Here is a 20,323-nt window from a genome sequence, read left to right as displayed (position 1 = left end):
AAATGGGGGAAACTGGGGGAAAATGGGGGAAATACAGGGGAAATGGGGGGAAATGGGAGAAAAATTAGGGAAAATGGAGGAAAAAGGGGGAAAGGGAGGGGGAGCAGCGCCGCCTCATCGACGAGACCCTGGCTGAGTTCAAGCTCACCCACGAGCAGCTGCTGCAGGTGAAGAAGAGAATGAGGGCGGAGATGGAAGCGGGGCTGAAGAAGAAGACTCACGAGACTGCCAAAGTGAAGATGCTGCCCACCTTCGTCCGCAGCACGCCGGATGGGACAGGTAGAGCGTGCCTTTGCTGGAGTGGGGACACTGGCTCAGCTACAGGGCGCTGAAACGGGCTCTCAGTGTGGGGTTTGGTGGAGGGTGAGCAGATCTGGTGCGACCAAAGAAGAACCTGAGCTGTGCAAAGGAGGAGAGCTGAGCACTGGCCCTGCTGGCCTGTGCTGGTTGCTGGCAGCCTGGCCCCCTGTCCTTGCCTCAGGGTGCCAGCAAAGTCACAGCTTGAGCTGAGAAAAGCACAGCTGGGATCATAAAACCACAACTGGGATCATAAACCCAAACCCACATGAACCCTGTTCACACTACTTGGGTACTTTACATTTCAGGGTGGCTGGCCAAATTTCAGCTTTCTCTTGGAACAGTCGTGTGGGTCCTTTTTTGCTTGTTGGTTTAAAGGAAGACAAAACAAAAAATAAAACAAAAAAAAAAAAGAAAGCTGGAATAATCAGAGCCGCATCTAAAGTCCTCTTTTGATGAAGATCTTCCCAACTGAGTTTTTAGGAGATTTTCTATCAAAATACTTTGAGAGAAGCATTTATTCAGATTTTACTTGTGGTTCTTCAAATATACACACATATTTTTTTACAGAGAATGGAGACTTTCTGGCACTTGACCTTGGAGGGACAAACTTCAGAGTTTTGCTGGTGAAAATCCGCAGCGGTAAAAGGAGAACAGTTGAGATGCACAACAAGATCTATGCCATTCCCATAGAGGTGATGCAGGGAACAGGAGAAGAGGTATTTGTGTTTCTCTTTGGCTGCACTGCTGCTTTTTAAATAGCTCCTTAAGAGCACATAACATGTACAACTTCAAATATTATGACTTTTCTCTTTAAAGCTGTTTGATCACATCGTTACCTGCATTTCTGACTTCCTGGATTATATGGGGATAAAAGGCGCACGTCTTCCTCTTGGCTTCACCTTTTCCTTCCCTTGCAAGCAGACCAGTCTGGATGCTGTAAGTTCCTTAGTACCTTTTGAATCTGCTTTTGTGCTTATGCCAGGCCTGATTTCTCTGCCTTCATGTCATCCACGTGACACTTACAGGAAGGTCATACAAGGGGAAGGTTCATGCTCTGACCCTGACCAGTGCAGCTGCTCCTATAAATAGTTCCTTTAAGGGTAGTAATGCAAATGCTGCTCAGCCCGTGACTGTGACAGATAAGAGCATTTAAATTTTCCATGGTGGTCATATCCCTTCTTTAAGACATTGTATTTTTTCCAACTGTATAAACCTGCTGGTGTGTGACACTTCCCTGGTTTTGCAAGCAGTAAGCAAAAGTCCAACCCTGCTGCCAGCGCCTATTCCCAGCTGATCTTGTCTCACTGGATGGAGTGGTTGCACCAGAATCTGTGGGCTGTGTCACCCTAAGGGTGACAGTGTGGCCTGAAGCACATCCCTGACAAATAGACTTGTGTTCTTTTCACTTACATGTTTAACTTCACTGTCACATATTTACACCAGCCCAACCTCTGCAGCTGTTAATAGTTTCCTATTAGCTGGGATTTTTTTAATGAAAGGCATAATTTCTGTAACACTTTTGGGTTTTTGAGTTCCTGTCACACTTTTTTTATTTCTTTTAGTTTGTTGCATTGCTCTGGAAATTTAGAGCCCGATCACAATTAGTTGTTTTAGATGACAATTCCACATACTAAAGAGATATTCCTTTTCACAGGGACTCTTCCATAAAACATCGCACTAAAGCATTTGAAATGTTAAGTGTACAGAATAACATCTGAGTCCTAGCAACTTGATAACCTATTTTCTTGCTTTTTAGGGTATCCTTCTCAATTGGACAAAAGGCTTCAAAGCTACAGACTGTGAGGGAGAAGATGTGGTATATTTGCTTAGAGAAGGAATTAAAAGAAGAGAGGTGATTTTTCTTTTCTTTTTTTTTTTCCTCATTCTGCTCCTCTCCAGAATGGACAGACCTTGTGGGTCAAGCTGGCTCCCTCTCAAAGGATTTGTGTGCCTTGTAGACATGGGCTGTCTCCTGTCTTGCACAGATGGTTGTTTTTTCCCCCAGAGGCTTCTAGCTTTTCACATTTGCTTGAACTTTCAAGGCTTCTTTCAAACTCTGTGGCAATTGTGACACACATGGAGAAAGCAGGAGTTTTCAAAATGGTGATTGTAGGAATGCGCCTCAGTGCACCCTAAAGGACAATTTTCTCCTCCTCTTCTTGACCTTGAAAAAGCCTCAACCAGTCTAGCCAAAACTTTCTAGGAAGGGAAGAAAAATAGCTTGAGGAGGATGTTACTTTTGCACAGTTTTTACCAGCCAGTGAAAAGGAAGTCTTAAAACCTTTGTTACTGGAATTGCTACATAATTGTTGTGATATTGAATGTTTATACCATGTGCCTGTGTAAAAGATGTGTGCTTAAACACACCTAAGCCAAGGAGAACAGCCAGGAATATACTTCATTCTGAAGACAGTCTGTCATAGGTAGAGCATGTACCTTAGCTGCCTGCTGGTAGACAAGGTTCCTATTTTTGCATGTGTGAAATTAGGCTGGTAATTTCAGTTGTTTGTTTCCAGGGTGTTTTGGCAGCCTCCCCTTTGGTGTGCTCCTTTCGTGTCCCCTTTGGTGTGACGGACTGCCCCTAGCCCAGAGTTCTCACTACTATTTTCTCTTTCCCAAAGGAATTTGACTTGGATGTGGTGGCTGTGGTGAATGATACAGTGGGCACAATGATGACTTGTGCTTATGAAGATCCAAACTGTGAGATTGGACTCATTGTGGGTATGTGTTAGAGCTGCATTTTATTAAACAGCACATCCACACATCTGTCTCTATTCTCATGGAGGCATCCCTGTGGCTAACTGAAAATAAACCTAGGATATCCAGGAGGAAAAGAGAGCAGAATTCAACAGCCAACTTGGTTCTGTCCACAATCAGTTGAGATAAGCAGAGGCTGTGATGCTCAATAAATTCTGCCTGTTTTATTTGGTAAAGTCATGGTGCTGCTTGGGAGGAGAGCAGATGTGGGCTCCTGGAGCTGCTGTTAGTTTAGCCTGTAAGAGTTTCCCTGCTGGGGTGTTCTGGTGGTCCACAGCTTCCCTCAAGCATGTGGTGTCTCAGAGTAAACGTGCAAAGTGCAGCCGCAATTCCCAAATGGCATGTGGTGGAGAGCTCTGATAGACTGAGTGCAGTGACGCAGAGCTCCCTTCCCGGCAGTGAGACAGCTGAAGTAATTCCACAGGCGACTGCCGATGCCCTTGCAAATGCCACGCTTGGGGAGCCTGAGTCACGGGGCAGTGTGAATTCCCAGAGCTCTCCAGAGAAATGAGTTTTCCATGGGAGAGAAGGGGACAAGGAACCTGCAAGCTTTAAGAATGCTTTCAGTTGTGAGGTGGCTTATAGGAAAATAAAACGCCACCAATTTCTCCTCCAGACAGTTGGAAAATGTCCAGGATGAGTCAGCACAGTGCAGTGTGGGTAAGAAGCCGTGTCTGCGCAGCTCCATCGGTGGCATTTTCAGGAATCAGAGTTCCCTACAGGAAGGACAACGTGTCCTTGGGGTGCTGAGAACATCCCCTGGGGACCGTCTGCTGCAGCCCTGCCAGATATGCTGTGCAGCCAGCATGTCTGTGTGCAGAGCAGGGGGTCAGAGGTGGCCTGGGTACATCTAGGATAATGGGAATGAAAGCTCCGGGGCTCTGACAGCTCCCTCTGCCCTGCCTGGATTGCCTGGCTGATGGCACCTGAGGGAGGTTGGATGCTGGTGGCAATCCGCAATTGGATTTGATCAGGTTTGTTCCTGCAAACCTGGCTCTCAGTCTGCAAACCCAGACATTCCCCCCGCCAAACCCTGCGCTGTGGCTCAGCTCTCCTGCAGCAGGGGCGTACTGTGGGAGGATCTATTTTAGCTCAGACTGTATTGATATAATTCCCTAAAAAATGGCAGAAGAAAACAGACTTGCTGTAGCAACTGGTACAGAATATGGGATGCAGGATTAAATGAGTTCAAGTAACTCCAAGAGAACTTTTGCCCTGATTAGCAGCTAAAGCTGCCTCTCTTTGCTAATAAAGCTTTGCTCCACAAGACCTCTGTGTACATGGAGCATTTAGCCACATTCCTTAGGATCCCCTGTAAGAAGTATCAGATATTGCCTCATCTCAACATGGGAGTAACCTTTCTGCCAGAGAAAATAAGCAGTTAAAATCAGAAAAACCCCCCAAGCAATCAGCTGGTAAAACCTCTGCTGCCTCAGAACTTGCTGAGGTTTTCAGTTCAGCACATTTTCCCCTGAATTCTGTGGGTCCATGGGCTTTGTGGAAGGTGGTTCCGAGCTGCAAAACCCAGCTGTCTGCTTCTTGCAGTTTTGGGGTCAGAAGCATGTGATGTTTTGTGTGGGACCCTCAGCCAGCTGGCCTGGGTGAGCTTCCTCTCTGAGCCACCCTGAGCAATGCACCACAGCAGTAATGTTCTCCTTCAGTTTAGGATTATTGAAGAGTGGGGGTTTGGGTTTTTTTCTGATGTTTCAAATGATGATTCAGCTACTTCTTTCAGAAAAAAAACACATTTGAGATCTCTCAGAAGGTTTATCAGGGCTGTGGTGCTGGCTCTAGTGTTGTTTTGTTGCAACCAAAGAATAATTTCAGTGTGTGTTTCTTTCAGGAACGGGCAGCAATGCTTGTTACATGGAAGAGATGAGAAACATAGAGATGGTGGATGGTGAGCAAGGGCGGATGTGTGTGAACACGGAGTGGGGAGCGTTCGGGGATAACGGGTGCCTGGACGACATCAGGACAATATATGACAAAGCAGTTGATGACTTCTCACTGAATGCTGGAAAGCAAAGGTACTGCAGGATAAATGGTGTGCTATGCATATAAGCCAGGCTGCCTTAAGTGCTTTTAAGAGAGAACTGGATTTCTCCCAGTTGAGAAAGGAGAGGTTAAGAGTAGAAAATTACTGCAGTCCTGCTATCCTGTGGGATCTCCTCTTTCTGTGGTTTTCCTGGTCGCTGCTTTTTTGTGACTTATTTGCTGCCATGGGACTCCACAGCAGGGCTTTTGGTGAGGGCTTCAAAAGTCTTGAAATTATGAAGAGACCCTTTTTCTCATCCTGTGCTGTACTGAGGGGGGGATAAGATGGCTGGTCATTCTTTTGCTCAGGGTCTCAGGTTAATCTCTTTTAGCTGAATGCTCTTTTTAGAGGACTGTGCCTGTAGAAATCCTGAACATACACCAGCTGGTTAAAGCTTGGAACTGCTCACTGTAAAGCAGTCAGAAGCTCTCTAGAAGTTGCCGCCAGCTCTTGTTTCAGACAATTTTCTGGATGGACTAGGTCATGTTAGAGGACCTGCCTTTCTTGCTCCTGGAGTTTGGTCCCCTTTTTTGGGCTCAGCGTTTGGGCAAGTGCTTCCCTGTCCCCTTCAAGAAAAGGCTGACAGGGAGGTGTGTACCCAGCACTGATAAAACTGGGCTGAGATTGTTGCTTGCTAGGACTAGAGTTTTTCACCATTTCTTTGCAGCAGTGCTTTGATGCCAGGAGCCTTTAAAAAGATTTTGTGACTAGAGTAAATCTGTCCACAAAAACCTGAGGAATACAGACAAGTTGGCAAGTCCCACGGGAAGCTCTATAGAAGCTGAGGCTCAAACAGACCCAGAGAGGCAGACGTGGAGCAAACCTGATGCAGCAGCAGGGTTGGCATGGAGTAAGCAGCCAAAGGCAGTAGTGAAGACTGCCAGGGGGAATAATTTGTTCCAGAGATAGTTAGGTACTCAAGAGGGAGGACACTTGCTGGGTACAAGCCTGAGAGAGTTCACGGTATTAAATGGACTGCATGGCCTGCTTCCAGCAGGATGGTGCGCTGGGCTCTGCTCAACCCAGGGCACAAACCCTGCTGTAGAGCTTCAGGAGGTGAAATAAAGGATTCATCACTGAATGTCCTTCTCAAGAAATCGAACTGTTCAGTTCTTGTTGGTAAGGACACAACTCACAGACCCCAAAATGCTCCATTCAAACCAGAGTGATGCTGGAAGGGAGGGAGTGCAAAACACAACTGAGATCTTGAAACAGAAGAAGCTCAGTGGCTCCATGCAGCAAAATTCCAGGGAAGCCATAAGGTACAGTCACTGCAAATGCAGTGTTTTTAAGGGAGTCCCGTGCTGCAAAAGCAGCCCTGTGCAAGATAAAGGATGGAAAAAGGCATGCCCAGCCTGTTCACAGGACCACTGACCTGCAAGTTGGCAAGCTGGTGGTCCAGGGTTGGTTTATGCTCTTCATTTAATTTGAGCACCTGGTTTCCAGTAGGAAACCAGTAGTCCCAAAACCACAGGGAGGAACCAAGCTGTCTTGAAGCCCTCTCAGCCCCCAACTCTGCACACAGGACCCAAGTTTCCCACTTGCTGTCTTGCATCAAGCTAGAGAGAAGAAATATCTTCCACTGGCAGACCTTTCTAGCACAGGATAAGGAGTGTCTCAGGAGCAATGCTCAGCGCTGCTACCTGCAGCCCTCTGTGGGTAGGACACCTGGCTGATAGCATATCTGTGATGCTGCCTTTGCAAACATGGGCAGGTTCCCTCTGAGCTGGACTGCTGTCTTTCCTTGCAGGTATGAGAAAATGATCAGTGGGATGTACCTGGGGGAAATAGTCCGCAACATTTTGATCGACTTCACCAAACGGGGTTTCCTGTTCCGAGGCCAGATTTCAGAGACACTGAAGACCAGACATATCTTTGAAACCAAGTTCCTTTCTCAGATTGAGAGGTAAGAGCACCGCAGGGGAGGCTGCTTGGAGTGAAATAGTGTGGTAGTGTTCGTCTGGTGACACTGCTGGAGGGGAGGGACAGCTGGAGAGCATTGCTTGCTTCTCTAGAGATAATTTTTGTTTCAGTCTGTGTGTGCAGGAGGATTCTTTACAACATCAACTGAATTTCTAGCAATGCTCACTTCTAAACCCTGGGAAGGGCTGTCAAGGATTCCCTCACTCTATCATTTTATTTCCTTGTTTGGAAATCAAGCCATTTTCCTGGGCCCCTTGTGTGTGTTTAGCTGCGATTGTGGAATTGAATGAACACTAGCTGAGTGAGCACTGCTTACTGGGTGTTTTTGTGCTTTTATTGCTTGGACTCTGTATTTTAAAGCAGTCTCTGAGGCTTCACGGGGGAAAAACCCCCCAAGGTTGTAATTAAAAAGAGAAGGGGAGACAGTGTGGAGCTGGACTTGGAGCCTCTGTTGCTGCTTGCAGCACAGTGCAGGGTGACTGAATTTGTATTCTCTGAGGTCACTTGTGCTGTCAGTAGAGGCTGCTGCCTGCTGTGGGTGCATGGATCCATGCATGCCATCAGTGCAGTGGGGTTTATGGCTTCACTGAGGGAAACCTGTAACACCGTGTTTTCCTCCTACAGTGACAGGTTAGCCTTGCTGCAGGTGCGAACCATCCTCCAGCAGCTGGGGCTCAACAGCACCTGTGATGACAGTATCATTGTCAAGACAGTCTGCGGAGCAGTGTCAAGGCGAGCAGCTCAGCTGTGTGGTGCTGGAATGGCTGCCATCGTAGATAAAATCAGGGAGAACAGAGGGTTAGAGCACCTGGAGATAACGGTTGGTGTGGATGGCACCCTGTACAAACTACACCCACAGTGAGTATTTGCCTTCTCAGCATTCGTTTGCCTGTAGCGTGTTGCGTGTACGTCCTTCCTCTTGACGCACCAAACTGGACTCTCTCACTTGCTGGGATAAGAGCCAGGAAAAAAAAAGTCTTAATCAGGGGGCTTAGAGCTTTCTGAAGGGCAATGAGAGTATCAAGAATGACTTGTGAAAGATTCTTGGGGTGGTGACAAACTGAAGGGGACACAGCTTGCTGAGTGAATTGGAAGCTGTATAGCAAGGGAAGGATCTCTTGGCTCTGGACAGGCAATGACAGAGCAGTGCTGAAATGCCCGGTACCTCTTTAGAGGATGTTTCTGTTCAGTGTCCAGCGGAGAAGAGCTGCTGCAGAGCAATGCATGTGAGGGCAGGAGTCTAAAAGAGCTGGGGGCAGGAGAAGAGAACTAGTGCCCACCTCTGGTGTGCATGGAGGCAGATGGGTGGGAAGAAGGTGGCTCATGTGGTCTGTTCTTTTCCGTTTCCTGTGATATCAGTGATCCCAGTTAACCTCACGCAGGCAGGGCTGGGATGCAAGTGCTTTTTTCCTTTAGCTCCTACTGCTCCCAGGCTTCAAATCCACCCTAGTTTCCAGTATTTTAGTTCTTACCCTAGTGAAAGGGGATGCAGTGCAAATGCCCGTGGCAGTGCTCCACTCCACAGGTGCTGCAGGACCTTCCTCACCCACTGCCCTTGTTTCCTTTCACAGCTTTTCGAGGATCATGCACCAAACAGTCAAAGACCTGGCACCCAACTGCGACGTGACCTTCCTGCTGTCGGAGGACGGCAGCGGGAAAGGGGCAGCGCTCATCACAGCGGTGGGATGCAGGCTTCGTGAGGCTGAGCAGAACTGAATTCCACAATCCTGGCCCCAATTCTGTCTTGTGTTTCTCATAAAGCAGCGACTGCATAGTCAGAACTGGTAAAAACCCAGAACTCACTGCTTTATCAGGGGAAAAGAAAATTACAACTAATGACATAAAAAAATAGGATACAAGATAGAATGTGTGCTGTTAATAATATCTCCTGTTTCTGGACCCCAATCTGCATGTTTCTTACTCACCTTGTTGGTACCTTCCCCATCTGTAGGTCATGGAAAAAACAGTCTATAATTTCTGCAGTTGTCAAAAATCAGTTGTTGTCTGAGACGAAATTGCCCCCAAGTGATGTGCATTGAGAGCTACCGTTGCATCGTACCAAACGTGCTCTTTGCAGCATCCCTGTTAAGCGCACTGCCAGCACGCTGACCACCAGACCTGGGTGTTGATGCTTTTAAGTGAAGGGGAAGCAACAGTTCCCTCCTGCATATCTACCTGCTGTTGTTTCGTCTAAAGCGGTTGTGAACACATTATGGTGTGTCAGCACTGTGCACGCACGTAACTCTATAGTGGGACTTGACACCGCGACTTACTCGCTTCCTTCTTGCCTCTTTTGTCATGGTGAAAGTAAATGCCCTTGTCCCACAGATCTGGTTCCACTGGTATTCCCCATTGCTTATGTGAGTAGTGTTGTATTACTGGGCGAAATCTGTCACGTTTCGGCGAGAAATCCCTAAAGAGTAAAGCCAAGTGGTTGGTGACTGGGGTAATCCAAATCTCCAGACCTGTGAAATCGGTAGATCTATGGTCCCTTCACGGCTGTGCTGTATTCTTCTCTTTAGGTTCTTACAAAAAGTATTTCCTCTCTCTTCTTGTTAGTCTGGGTCAGGGCACTGCAGCTGCCCTTCCATCGAACCTGGAGCTCGACTGCGTCCCTCAGATGCGCCTACTCCCGTCTCTCGCCTTAAATGGGTATTTGCTTCCACACAGAGCTTTAATCTTTAATACTGTCCAGCAGTCACTCAGAACACAAACACTCAGCTAGAGTTAGTGCGCAGAAAGGAAGAGGAGGGTTGCGTTTTGATCTTGCCTTTGAGGACCCGGGTGCATAAAAAGCCCACAAAGCCAAAATTGGATGCAGCTTATTCCAAGGATGAAAGCAACAGCAAGGATCATTTACACATGGTGTACCCTGTCCTCTGTCCAGTCGATGCCATTATTATATCTGCATACCAGTTGTATCACTTAAATTGAGAAGCAGTTAGGAAGGTACATGTCGAGTAACATTTGCAAGTGACACCGCTTTCTGCAAAGAGGGAGACCACACAATAGTCCTTAATTCCCACTCTTCTACCAAAAATGAATTTGAGATGTCCGCATGGTTTTCCCTGCTGCCTTTTCCTGCAGAAAGTAGATGGAAATTTGCAGGCTACTCTTCTTTGTTCTCGTTCCACTCCCCTAAGATTTGGATTGCCCTACCTATCGATAACATTTCAATATGCATTATGGTGCACTGTGAGTGAATGTTGTAAAGTAACCTGTGAGTCACAAACAGTCATTGCAGCTTTAAGTGTGTGTCTACCTGAAAAATTGCATGCCTAACTGGTTTTGCAAAGGTAGAGGGTCTTTTTACTTTGCACACTAGTAGCTCCGGTACTAGTGTTACGTGATACTTGTGAAAATATTAAACTTTTTTGATGTGCGTTAACTGGTGTTTAGTGGTTCTTTCTGGAAGAGGTGCTGTTGGCTGGTGGCTTAGTGCTTTGGGAAGAGCTATTGTGTAGGGAGAGCTGCAACCTAATCCCAGTGGTGCCTGTGTTTTGTGTGTGTGTTTTTATTCCCGGGCATTCGGGGTCAGATTCACACAGGTCCCCATGCCTCGTGTTTCCTAATGTAGTTCAGCAGAGGCACAGCGCTGACAGTGCCCAAATCTTAGGGGCTGTGTAGCTTGTCTGGGTGCACCTCCTGCCCTGTCTTGTGCAGGGGGATCTGCAGTGCAGGAAAACCTCGGGGCACTGCACCAAGGGTGGTGTGGTTACATTAGGCTTGTGATGGATACAACGTGTCTGTGAGCTCCCTGTGTGCATAGGGTTGATGTCTGCAGAGTCCTGGTGTCAGGTGCTCATATACCACTGGTTGGCACAGCCTGTGTTGGAGTTGTAGATGAAAGCCCCTTTTTCATACACTGAAGCTGTGCTTCTCCAATAACCCATTTTATGTTACAGCTTGAATAATCTCTGACAGCCTTGATGTGCAGCTATGACCCCAAACAGGAGACAGAAGAAGGTGAGAAACTTTTGGGCACAGGGGACACGTTGCATTTGAATTGCTTGAAGGTTTGCAAATCTTGTGCCTGCCGTCGGCAGTGCTGTAGGGGTGGTGTGAGCCGTGCCTGGGGACCTGGGTTTGGAGCTCTTCGGCATCTGAGGGCCAGGCTCAGTGCAGGATAGAGGGTGAACAAGAAGTGGAAGTTAAACTTGGTCTCAGGGTGACTGTGAATTTTGGAGATGCTGGCATAGGTCGTTTTGTTTATTGGATCCAGCTCATAACAAATAGGGAGTGAGTTTGTGTTTCTAACTTTTCCTACCGTGGACCATAGTTGATGTACTTGATAAGACATGGCAGTTCTTTTCCAAAGGGAGACCTGGTGGGATTTTCATTTCCAGACTACTTCTTACCCCTAGGAAACTGTTCCAAGTGAATCACAAGCTATAACTGTCTGAAGAAATGTCTCCAATGTTATCCAAGCAATGACTGAGATGTCTTTCTTTAAGCTTTTAGGCTTGGTGAATAAAATCACAGTCCTCTTAACTGTTAAGCTGTAATTACTGCAATATGAACACAAAAATCTTATATTTCCTGGGGAAAAGACTATTTGCATACCACTGTTGTAATGTCATCTGCTCCTTACTCCTCTGGGGTTCTCTCAGAAGCCTTTTGAATGGGTTTTAAAATAAGCAGACCTTGTTTTGTTTTGTTTTCTTAAGAAAATAGCAGAAGGCAAAATAAAGTGTTTCTGAACTTCTGAACCCCGTTCTGTGCTTTTTGTTCATTTCATTGCCATAAAAATGAGATTCTTCAAGTGTTTTTCTTTGCTGACTGCAGGGACTGCTTTGCTGCATAGAGCACGAGTAAGCATGCAGAGGAGGGATTTATTGCTGACCTGGATGTCTTTATTGCTGCATGGTATTTAGTCCTGTCTATATTTATATGAAGAATTGCATGTACTTACTATGGAGCATGGTGTTCCTGTTGCCTCATGTATCACAGGAATAAGGTAGCCTGCCTTGAGCTGCCTTTTCTTCCACATAGCAAGGGCTCAGAGTATCTCTGCTTCCTTAGCTATTGCTGTTTCTATGGGATGAAACCTCAGGATCTGCACTGTGAGTCCTCCAGGACACAGAATTCCTTTTGCAACATGAAGAAATCATCCTCTGCTTTCTGCTCCAAACAAGAGAAAGAGATGCCTTGAGCTGTCAGAGAACATCAGTGCCAGTCAGGGACTGCACAGGGGATGCACTGGCAGCACATGTGTGACACCAGGGCATCTGGAATAGGCTCTGGGTGGCTGTTCAGGTGTGATGGAAGAGGGAGGGGAAGGTGGGATGCTCAAGATAGGCCTGTTTGGTCTAAAAAGCTCTGCATTAGAAAGCTGCAGAGTTTAAAGGCCTTAGAATCACACCGGCTGGGCAGGGGGAGGTACAGCTCATGTGTATCAAATACTGAACTCTGTGAGAAGGTCCTTCAGTTCCTCAGAGCAGGAGTCTTTGCCATGTCTAGCCTGGTCCCAGCAATGTGTGCCTGGCAGAATATCCCTCCCAAACGGTTCTCAATCCCTTTGGCAGAATGGCTTGGTGGTGGCTGTCTGTAAATGCCTCTTGCTGCTCTCCCTCTGCCCTGCTCACACACCAGCAGTGCAGCTGTGGGAAGAGCAGGCTGGCCAGGGGAGAAGGCTGGCTGGGTAACATCTGGACTAGGAACTACCTGCTGGAATGATTTAAAATGATGAACCTTTTCAGAGGGGCCTGTGCTCTCTTGTCCATTAGTGGGACAAGTTTGTTGCATAACATAATTGTCTCCACAGAGCCAGGGAGGTGGAGAAGTGGAGAAGGAACATGCATCTGGTTCCTGTATTGGAACAGGCTTGGGAAAATCACATCCCTGAGTACTGTTTTGGTTCAAGCCATGAACCTTTTCTCTGGATTTACTGCAGAATTTAAGCCTGGCAGCACTTTGTAGTTTGGTTTTCACAGAGCAAAGGAGAATATTTCAAATAACTGGATCTTGTCAACATTACAGGAGCTTTTTAATGGCTCTGTGATACTGTTTACAACCCTGTCATGAGAGGTGAAGGTGATTGTGAGGTGCTAACTTATCACACCACTATCAAATGCTGTATTACTCTCATATAATGTTTATATTTCAGCTTCTCCTGTTTTTCATGCCTGCACATAATGCCTCAGGCTGGGAAGATGACAGATTTCAGCCTTTTATTTTCGTATCTAGGAAGAGCAGTGAGGGTAAATATGGGGTACGTCTGGGAAGATGAAGGGACTATCTGGAAAAAGACAGCAATGGGTCACTGCTGTTAGTACTAAAAGGAGGTAAAGGAGGTGGATTCTGATTGGATCCGTGAGCCCTGACCAAGCCAGTGGGTATCCCTGGCTACTGACTCTTCTGAGAGCCTTGCTCTCCAAATTAGGCACCACAATTAATGTGAAGGAGGAGTCACTTGAGCACAGTTTAATAGGACAACAACATATTTTGGGGCAAGGTTGTAGAAATCCATGTAATGACAACGTCTTAAGGAATTGTTTCTCTCTGCTGGTGAAATTGCAGGCATGAAAATCCCAGAATTCAGGAAATTTTGAGGGCAAGCTGTGTTTTTCAGTCTGGATGTGTTAGTATTTGCCTTTGTTGTAAACAGGCTTTGGTCCACAATGTTATCTGCCTTGGGGCTGCTGAGCCATGGGACTTAGCTGCCCACACAGCCCCGGGGGTCCATCCCAGCTGGGCCATGTGAGCCCCAGCCTTTCTACTTCATCGCCTCTTTTCTGAATTTAAGTGTCTTGGTGGAACAGAAATCAGGAGATCCCAATGTAGAAGAGAATAATTTATATTCTACTGATTGGTCCTGCCTCAGATCTGCTCCACTGATTTTTTGGCCTCCTGGGCATGATGTCTTTTCTGTATTGCAGCTGTTGATGTAAGGGAGGGCTAAACTTATGAGTTTATAGCTGGGTGATATTTGGACCTACATGGATGTAAGTATTATCAACACACTGCCTTTCATGCTGATGGCATCTAAAGAGGTCCTGTAGGAAACAGTTGCTCCAGAGAAAAAGAGGCTCAGGCTTCTGCAGATTTGCTGCCTTGGCATGGTGTTTGGGGATAGAGCCAGAACCAGGAGCAGGAAATCAAAGTGTTAATCGGGTGAGGGTGAATGATGTCTTCTCTTTCTCATTCAGCTGAGTTTCTGTGTTGAAACTTGTTGTTCTTGACTTCCTGTGAGTTGTCTGATAGAGAGATGGGGACATAAGTTTAAGTTTGTCTTTTTCTGTTGCTTTTATGCACGGACACCACCGGAAGGCTAGCTTGAAGCCAGACCGAAACCTGTAGAAGTGAGAAAAGAAATTAAATGGTGAAATGATCTTTCTAATTGCACAGAGAATGAACAAACTCATTATTTGGTTCTACCTATGAATGACTATGGAAATAAATATTTCTACTGAAATCAAAGGAATGAAGTGAAAAGCTAAATGCATAAAACAGTGGAGGGAGGTGCAATGGGAGTTTATGATCAGATTTCCATGTATTTTAAGTAAACATAAAAGATCAGTGAAATGGCAGGATCTTTGATGTGCTCAGTAGATGGTGCTGACCGTGCTGGTAACAGCATTTGTGAGATACAGAGCATCTGAGGAAAATACATGTGTTTACCCACTGGGAGCTTTTTAAAAAACCATGAATAATTAAATGAGGAAGCTGTCTGCTTTCTGAGAGAGGAGGGGGAAGACACGTTTGTGTGTTTCTTGTTAAATGCAGTTTGGGTGAATAGGCTGCAAAACTGTCTTCTTTTGCAAGCTCACAGGCAAGGATGCTGTTTGAAGCGCTCAAAGGAGTGAGCCTTGCAGCACCGCTCTGGAGTTAAACTTGGCTGGTGCAATCCCAGTGAAACTGCACAGGAAATGTGCTGATAAGCATTTATTACCTTTGGAGCTCACTGCATGCAGCGAGGCTGAAGAGAGATGGGAGTTATGGATGCAGGATTTGGCACGGAGATCCGCGGGGCAGCCAGAGCAGCTCCCTGCGCTCTGCATCCTGCAGCCCTCTCAGCGCAGAGCAAGAGGGACATCTCTTGGCACGCTGGGGTTGTGCTCCCCTAGCTGCTCCCTCATGGTGACACGGCCCGATGGGACCTTCATAGGTCACCCGTGGGCTGCTCCTGCTTCCCATGGGGGTGAGCCCAGGGCTGCATGGGGGGCTCACGGCTGTGCTGGTGGGGCGACCTGGGAGGAGCAGGTGGCTGAGCCAGCCCAGCATTAGCTCAGCAGATGCATTGCAGGGATTAAAGATTCCTCCCTTGCAAGTAGGATGGTCTGCATGTGGAAATGGGTGAAAATGTGGCTGTGCTGATCCTATGCCTACTGTCTGTGCTTTTTTTTGGAGACAGAAAATCTTAAGGGCTGAGTCAAAACCTCACTCAGAGGGTATCCCACCTCATGTTATTAGCAGAGGATAAATTGTCTACTCGGCCTATGAACTGTAGTTGAAATTCACAGCTGTTCTCACCTCCAGAGATTCACATTTTTTCAGGCTGAGATTTTAGTTTTCTCTGTGCATATGTGTGCACACTACTCACCTCTGGTTCAGGCAGCAGTATATGATGGGGTTGTACATTGTCGAGCTCATGGCAAGGAGGAAGACTGCAAGATACACTTGCTGAATGTACTTCTGCTGGTAGATGTCTGCCTTGAAGCTCCCCAGGATGAAGTATATGTGATAGGGCAGCCAGCAGACAGCAAAAATGATCACCACTACCACCATCGTCTTCACAAACTAGGAAAACAAAAGCAAGGGGTTATTGCTGGGCTCTGGGTGACTGGGCTTGCTGGGACAATGGGAAGTGCTGGTTTCACTTTGAGTCTGGTTTGCTCTCCCAAAGTGCAGTGTATAGAATGTAGACCCGGACTGTTGTGGCAAAGAAACCAGCCCTGGTAATGAAAACTGGGAACAGGGAGGGAGTGCCCTGGTGATGGGAACAGGGAGGGGTTAAAGCAAATGTTTCCTGGTGCACTGAGTGGACTCTGTAGAGGAACTGCTTGTAGCTACATCAGAGAGATGTGCAGGGAAATGAGATATCAGCTGTTATACTGAGACTGCTCCACCCTGTCCAGAGTTTTACCCTGGTTTATCCTGCAACCTGTGGATTCACTGGACACCAGACTTTACTCTCTAAGGGCTGCTGGCAGCCAGCCTGTTGCTGTGAGTCTTTCTTCCTTGAAGGCTGGCTGGTGCATGCAATGACCATTTTTTTCAAACTTGCAGGGTGATGCCCTTTACCCTGGACCCAAAATATTTTGTTAACCTTTCATGCCCAATCCCACAAGATTTCATATCAAACACAAACTCCATTTTGGAACTGGAACTAGCAGGGCTAGTGTGCTGGGGTTAATTATATTTAAGCTTCACTTCTGACCTTTTTTTTGGCATTAATTTGGTGTTCATAGCAGACTCTGTTCAGGTGGTTGCCTGGAGCCGTGCTGCTCCACAGAGTAATTCCTATAATGCTGTATGCAACAAACATCACCATTAAAGGCAGTAAATAAATCAAGACAATCACGGCAATGTGATACCTGAAAGAGAAGAACAAGCAGATTTTCACAGTCAGTATGGCTCTTGGAGGGCTCTTTCAGGAATTGTCTTTTGGATATATATGCTGGCTTCTAGTAACAAAACCACAAAGAAGAAATTTTGCCTATAATTATTGCTACAGGGACTTCTGTAAGCAGCAAAAGCTCATCTCTCTCTTGTGGTGTGATGAGGAGTCCTTGGGCTGGATTCACTGCTCTTTCAAGACAGGGTAACATCACCTATCTTTTAGCAGAGGGTTGCAGTCCATGGCCACCTGCACTGAGCTTTGCTATCCCACTGCAGTCGGGAGAGAGAGACAGCTCTAAAAGTACAAGCCCTTAAATCACAGGTATGGAAAAGGAATAGTCCAAAAACTACAGAGTAACTTGATGAATGTGGTAGTGGCAAGAGTGAAAAAAAGCTGGATCAGGGACTGCAGAAGGTATCTGGCTGCTAACAGGGTGCACAAAGATGCAGACAGTGAGGAAGGGATGTTGCCTGTATTTGTGTAGCTGGCTGTTTTTATTTGTGTGAGCACACATGGTTAATGTATCACCAACAGGCTACGCAGTTACTGCTCCAGTTGAAAGCACTGGCATCCCCTTCAGCTGTATTTTACCTCAGCCCTTTCCAGTTTTCCATGTCACCCCACAAACTTCTGCCGGTTCCCTCATGCTGGGGGCTGATTAGTTTAAGCAACCACCATTTATGGGAAGGGAGCAACCTGCTCACTCCATTACAGCAACTGTCAAATTAACATAAACAGTGTGAAAAGCAGGATTAGGCGGGAGGGCTGTGGCATACACTGCTGGCAGTGACCCCAAAAGGCTGGGTGGGTGCAAGTGGTCTTTCTCAGTCTGACAAGGCTCTGGGGTTACTCCTGACATTAGTGAGGGGGGTCAGCTGCTTTGCAGAGCACTGTTGGAATGAGTGTTTGGGTCCACAGGGGTATCTGCTCCTCGGGGTGGCTGCAAATACCAGACTGGTGGCTGCATAAGGAAAAATACTGTATTTGTGAAATGTGGTGAGTTTGTCCCTGCCCGTCTTCCACTTTTTCTTATTGTCTGCAGAGTGGTGCCTCTTCTGAAGGTCTAATACTGTGTGTGGAGTGCAGCAAAGCCCTTTTAGGGTTCCCATCCTGGGAGGAGGAAGGGAGGATGGGAGCCTAAGCTTGGGCACATGTAAAAAGAAACTTTTAGTCTTGTAGCTTTACTACTTTGCTGCAAAGTTAACCTGTTACCAGAAAAAAAAAAACCCAATCTTGTGTGGTTAAGGTTCTTTACTCTGGTTAAACTTCTATATCCTTTATATCAAATATTTTTCAGGCACTGGCAGTCAGTAGTGCATTCTTTGGGTTTTTAAATTTTTTTTTTACTTGTTTCTGTCATAATTAAACACATTTTTCCTGCAGAAAAAGATCTTCCTTTGTTCTGAAGTCTAGAAATTTTGAAAGTTGGTTTTAGTCAACTGCAAAGGATTCAGAGGACCCACAGTCAACATAGGAACCCAGTTCTCAATTTTTTTTTGTTTTTCTTTGAGTTTCTTAATACTTCTTTTCCTTGTTATTTGGACTAGTATATGAATGGCTGCACATGGATTTTTCTCCATGGTCTGTATTGCAGGCATCTGTCCCAACAAACCTGTCACTCAGTATGATTTCTGGGGAGCGGTGTTTCCAACTTCCTTTCTTAGAAAGATATGAAAACCTGTGGATCTGAGGCTGTTCAGAGAGAGAGAGCTAGTGAGTGATGTATTCTGGTCAGGAGCTGCTGCTCTTCAGCTGGACATCCCAGAAAGAATCTGCCCTGCTATTTGCCATGTTCAGGACCAGCCTTTCCAGCCCACAGGGATTTTGTCAGCATGCTGGGGAACTCATTTGAGTCCTTTCCATGCCATGGATGTGGGAGAAATAAACCTCACACCTTTCATCTGAATGAAATAGTCATCAGTGACTCACATATTAGTGTTTATCTATTCTCCCTCCTCCTCAATTGACAGGAGCCTGGCGCACACTGTTCCCCAGCTTGTGCCAAGGGGTACCAACAAGGACACCCAGGAGGAGCATCACCCAACATGAGAGGTTCGAGCCTGATTTTACTCTTTGCTGAACTGGGAACAACTGACAACCACTGGCTGAATATGCTGCAGCTTGGCCAAAATTATACAAAGCTCATGGAACTGGCATATGTTAGTGTGAAAACCAGTTAGTTTGGTAATAGCTAAGTTGAGGAGGCATCCAGCTGTCTGCCAGAGATGAAGACTGAGTGTGGGAAAATGTCCCACGTGCATGGAGCAGGGCAAAAGCCTTCACAACGGGTTTTGGTTTTGAAAAATTGTTTCCACTTTGTTAATCGATTTGTTGCTGTTCCTCAGTTCTTCCATTGCTACTTTGTATAAATATATTTTGCTTGATAAAGCTGTCAAACTGCTCCGTGCATCGCGTGCTTTGAATAACGAGTAATCACAGCAGATCCCCTAAGTGCGGGGCATGGCTTGTTTCATCTGTTTGAACAATCTTGCTTTCAAGCAGGAGGAAATAGCTGTGAGGCTTAGGAGCTTTCGGGAGCGCAGATGTGTACCCAGATAAATCTGTCTATAAAACCTTAGGATGTTTGAAACATGCGGCTCTCGGGTTTTATTTTCCTTTTACCCCCACAAAGAACAGCATAATTTTTAACTAATATGTGACTTTTCAGCATTAAAGATACCCAGTTTCCTCCTGCTTGATGGAGGAAGAAAATCCAGAATCTCTGAAACCAGGATTTATTGCTTGTTTAGAGACTTTTTGCCCTGGTTTCTTTTCAATTCCCTGAGCCCTGTATGTAGGGGTTCTAGATAATATAACCAGTTTTCAAAGCAGGGGAGGATGGCAGGTTCAGGATTACCCTGACCCATGATCACCTGGCAGCTTTTTCCACAGCTGGCTTAAATTGAGCTTAGATGGGCTGCCCCAGCCCCACATCCCCCTGCTCTCTCTCCCAGCACTCCTCATAACCAACAGTTTGGAGATGAAATTATTTTCCTGGTTAACTTTTGCCTGAATTGGGAGTTTTATCACTTCTCTTACGTCAGCTGGTGCTTGGATCCAACGTCATCAGGCCAGACCACGATGCATTTCATGGTTCCATTGTCCATCATGATCTCGGCGTAGAAGCACTGCGGAAAGGCGAGCCCGAATGCCACCAGCCAGATTATCCCAATGATGACTCTGGTGCTTCCAGCAGAGAGCCTGGGCTTGAAGGGGTGAATTATGGCCATGTACCTGCAAGAAACATGTAGTGCTTTTACAGTGAAATTGGCAATCTTTACAACAAATGCAGCAAGTGTTAAAACTCACAGGACAGCATAGTGGGCTTTATCAATACAGACATTTTGATAGGCTCCAGGCCATAAATAATAAGGAACTAAATTCTTTCTGAAGAGAATGATAGCAAGTCTTAGGGCAGGATACATCAAACCCACATGGATGGATGCTTCTGGTGTGAGGAGGAAGCAGTCCTTTACGTCTTCTGCATATAGTCTTTGCAAGCATTCCCTTTATGGAATTCTTCACAGAATACCAGAATGGTTTGGATTGGAAGGGACATTAAAGATCACCTAGTTCCAATCCCCTGGCCGTGGGCAGGGACACCTTCCACTAGACCAGATTGCTCATAGTCCCATCCAGCCTGGCCTTGGACATTTCCAGGGATGGGACAGCCACAGCTTTTCTGGGCACCCTGTTCCAGGGCCTCCCCACCCCCACAGGGAAGAATTTCTTCCCAGTATCCTATC

At 46.4% G+C, this 20,323-nt stretch overlaps 2 protein-coding genes across 2 annotated transcripts in view; one reads left to right on the top strand and one right to left on the bottom strand.

Moving 5' to 3' along the window:
- The window catches only part of HK1 (hexokinase 1), a 35,836-nt gene extending 24,112 nt beyond the window's left edge, over positions 1 to 11,724 (top strand). Inside the window, exons 11-19 of the mRNA XM_017746364.1 lie at positions 85 to 279; positions 868 to 1,016; positions 1,117 to 1,236; positions 2,057 to 2,152; positions 2,922 to 3,021; positions 4,901 to 5,084; positions 6,843 to 6,998; positions 7,640 to 7,873; positions 8,587 to 11,724. Of these exons, the coding sequence (XP_017601853.1) occupies positions 85 to 279; positions 868 to 1,016; positions 1,117 to 1,236; positions 2,057 to 2,152; positions 2,922 to 3,021; positions 4,901 to 5,084; positions 6,843 to 6,998; positions 7,640 to 7,873; positions 8,587 to 8,731 (1,379 nt within the window). The 3' untranslated portion in view covers positions 8,732 to 11,724. The remainder of the gene's footprint in view (positions 1 to 84; positions 280 to 867; positions 1,017 to 1,116; positions 1,237 to 2,056; positions 2,153 to 2,921; positions 3,022 to 4,900; positions 5,085 to 6,842; positions 6,999 to 7,639; positions 7,874 to 8,586) is intronic.
- Positions 11,725 to 13,423: 1,699 nt separating this feature from the next.
- The window catches only part of TACR2 (tachykinin receptor 2), an 11,004-nt gene continuing 4,104 nt past the window's right edge, over positions 13,424 to 20,323 (bottom strand). Inside the window, exons 2-5 of the mRNA XM_008642866.2 lie at positions 19,617 to 19,811; positions 16,395 to 16,551; positions 15,558 to 15,754; positions 13,424 to 14,308 (exon numbers count right to left, since the gene is read on the bottom strand). Of these exons, the coding sequence (XP_008641088.1) occupies positions 14,113 to 14,308; positions 15,558 to 15,754; positions 16,395 to 16,551; positions 19,617 to 19,811 (745 nt within the window). The 3' untranslated portion in view covers positions 13,424 to 14,112. The remainder of the gene's footprint in view (positions 14,309 to 15,557; positions 15,755 to 16,394; positions 16,552 to 19,616; positions 19,812 to 20,323) is intronic.

This window comes from Corvus brachyrhynchos, unplaced genomic scaffold (assembly GCF_000691975.1).
Source record: "Corvus brachyrhynchos isolate BGI_N302 unplaced genomic scaffold, ASM69197v1 scaffold279, whole genome shotgun sequence".
NCBI classification, from domain to species: domain Eukaryota; kingdom Metazoa; phylum Chordata; class Aves; order Passeriformes; family Corvidae; genus Corvus; species Corvus brachyrhynchos.
Note: the sequence above shows the minus strand (reverse complement) of the source record. Positions and strands in the feature narration are given on the sequence as shown.